Genomic DNA, 2,500 nt, shown 5'->3' with positions numbered 1-2,500 from the left:
GAGGGCGTGGCAAAGAAAATAAGGTCGACGCTGGCGTGGGCGGTGCAGGAGGGCGAGGTGCTTCCCGTGCGGAGCCTGGAGCGTCACTGACAGGGCGCGGGCGGATAGACTCTCCCGTAACCACCCAACGCCCCCCCCCCCCCCTCTCATGCAACGCCACCCGCACCACGCATACACCAACATGCACAGGCCGGGGGCACCGTCATGAGGAGGGGGGTGGCGTCGTACTTCATGGAAGGATAGGGGGGAGGAGTGGAGGAAAGGAGAGGGGACAGAAAGAGAAAGAGAGAGATGAGGGAGGTGAGTGAAAGAGAGAGAGGGGGGGGGGGAGCCAGAACAAAGAAACGGTTTCTGGTCTTTTCATGGGACATCAGGGGCGGGAGCTGAGGAGGGGGACCAAAAGGATAAGAACTGCGGGGAAAAGCCAGGAGAAATGAATATACATATAAGCTCTTGTACGGAAGTATACGTTTATACGAACAGACATGCATACATACGTAAGTACAAAGATAGACAGAGGAGGAGCGGGAGTGATACAGACAGATGAGAGAAAGCTATAGACCGACAGTGAAAAAGAGAGAAAATGCAGACACGGAGAGAGGGGCAGACAGACAGATGAGCAGACAGACAGGCAGACAGATATACAGTATTTAGAAGGCCATGGAAGGTAGAGAAGGAGAGGGCAGATCTATAGAGAGGCAGAGGAGTGACAGAAAGTAAGCCAGATACAGGCCGCACACAAACATATTTTGGGAGTGACACGGGATGAGAGGAAGGAATGGAGAGAAAGAGAGAAAGAGAGAGAGAGCGACACAGGGAGACAGACAGACAGACAGACAGACAGAGACAGAGACAGAGAGAGCTAATACGGAACCATGAAGAAAACAGGACAAAATTAAATGAAATATACATGAAAGAGGAGATGGAGCAGAGAAGACGCTGACAGGAGGCCGAAGGAGAAAAACAGAGAATCTCGCCGATGCAAACAAGGCGCGCAACAGCAAAGGGGATTAACAAGCGTTTTCGAGGAATTTCTAATACCTCATACGAAATACCCGAAACGTCCCCTTCTGTCGAGACGTCCCCCTGCTGTCGAGACGTCCCCCTGCTGTCAAGACGTTCTCTTGCTGTCGAGACGTCCCCCTTCTGTCGAGACGTCCCCCTTCTGTCGAGACGTCCCCCTGCTGTCGAGACGTCCTCTTGCTGTCGAGACGTCTCCTTCTGTCGAGACGTCCCCTTCTGTTGAGACGTCCCCCTTCTGTCGAGACGTCCTCTTGCTGTCGAGACGTCCCCCTGCTGTCGAGACGTTCCCTTCTGTCGAGACGTCCCCTTCTGTCGAGACGTTCCCTTCTGTCGAGACGTTCCCTTCTGTCGAGACGTCCCCTTCTGTCGAGACGTTCCCTTCTGTCGAGACGTCCCCTTCTGTCGAGACGTCCCCCTGCTGTCGAGACGTTCCCTTCTGTCGAGACGTCCCCTTCTGTCGAGACGTCCCCCTGCTGTCGAGACGTTCCCTTCTGTCGAGACGTTCCCTTCTGTCGAGACGTTCCCTTCTGTCGAGACGTTCCCTTCTGTCGAGACGTCCCCTTCTGTCGAGACGTTCCCTTCTGTCGAGACGTTCCCTTCTGTCGAGACGTTCCCTTCTGTCGAGACGTCCCCTTCTGTCGAGACGTTCCCTTCTGTCGAGACGTTCCCTTCTGTCGAGACGTCCCCTTCTGTCGAGACGTCCCCTTCTGTCGAGACGTTCACTTCTGTCGAGACGTTCCCTTCTGTCGAGACGTCCCCTTCTGTCGAGACGTCCCCTTCTGTCGAGACGTTCCCTTCTGTCGAGACGTTTCCTTCTGTCGAGACGTTCCCTTCTGTCGAGACGTCCCCTTCTGTCGAGACGTCCCCTTCTGTCGAGACGTCCCCTTCTGTCGAGACGTTCCCTTCTGTCGAGACGTTCCCTTCTGTCGAGACGTCCCCTTCTGTCGAGACGTTCCCTTCTGTCGAGACGTTCCCTTCTGTCGAGACGTTCCCTTCTGTCGAGACGTCCCCTTCTGTCGAGACGTTCCTTTCTGTCGAGACGTCCCCTTCTGTCGAGACGTTCCCTTCTGTCGAGACGTTCCCTTCTGTCGAGACGTTCCTTTCTGTCGAGACGTCCCCTTCTGTCGAGACGTTCCCTTCTGTCGAGATGTTCCCTTCTGTCGAGACGTCCCCCTGCTGTCGAGACGTCCTCCCTGCGGCCTCGTCTGCGGGCAAGCAAAGCCTCGTGATTCCAGCAAGCACTTGAAGGTCTCCAGGCCCAGGTTATCACTCCTCGAGGACGAAGGTCGATTGTCTTGACCCGCTTTCGTCTCGTGTGCGCTGCCGTGACCTTCGGAGGATGGGAGGGGAGGGGGAGTAAGGGGAGAAAGATGGAGGGGGGGGGAGAAAGATGGAGGGGGGGAGGAGAGAGAGGATGGGGAAGGAATGGGATTTGAGCAGGGGAGTGAAAGAGGTAGGAAGGGGAAAAACGGGGAGG

At 55.8% G+C, this 2,500-nt stretch overlaps 2 protein-coding genes across 2 annotated transcripts in view; both read right to left on the bottom strand.

Moving 5' to 3' along the window:
* Positions 1-82, bottom strand: part of LOC125027259 (cilia- and flagella-associated protein 251-like) — a 50,354-nt gene extending 50,272 nt beyond the window's left edge. The window contains exon 1 of the mRNA XM_047616226.1: positions 1-82. This exon is cut by the window's left edge and continues 25 nt beyond it. The gene's annotated coding sequence lies outside the window, so the exon portion shown is untranslated.
* A 1,029-nt stretch (positions 83-1,111) lies between these two features.
* The window catches only part of LOC125027801 (apical junction molecule-like), a 3,033-nt gene continuing 1,644 nt past the window's right edge, over positions 1,112-2,500 (bottom strand). Inside the window, exon 2 of the mRNA XM_047616938.1 lies at positions 1,112-2,353. Coding sequence (XP_047472894.1) covers positions 1,112-2,353 — 1,242 coding nt within the window. The remainder of the gene's footprint in view (positions 2,354-2,500) is intronic.

The sequence above is a fragment of the Penaeus chinensis genome, chromosome 1, assembly GCF_019202785.1.
Source record: "Penaeus chinensis breed Huanghai No. 1 chromosome 1, ASM1920278v2, whole genome shotgun sequence".
NCBI lineage: Eukaryota > Metazoa > Arthropoda > Malacostraca > Decapoda > Penaeidae > Penaeus > Penaeus chinensis.
Note: the sequence above shows the minus strand (reverse complement) of the source record. Positions and strands in the feature narration are given on the sequence as shown.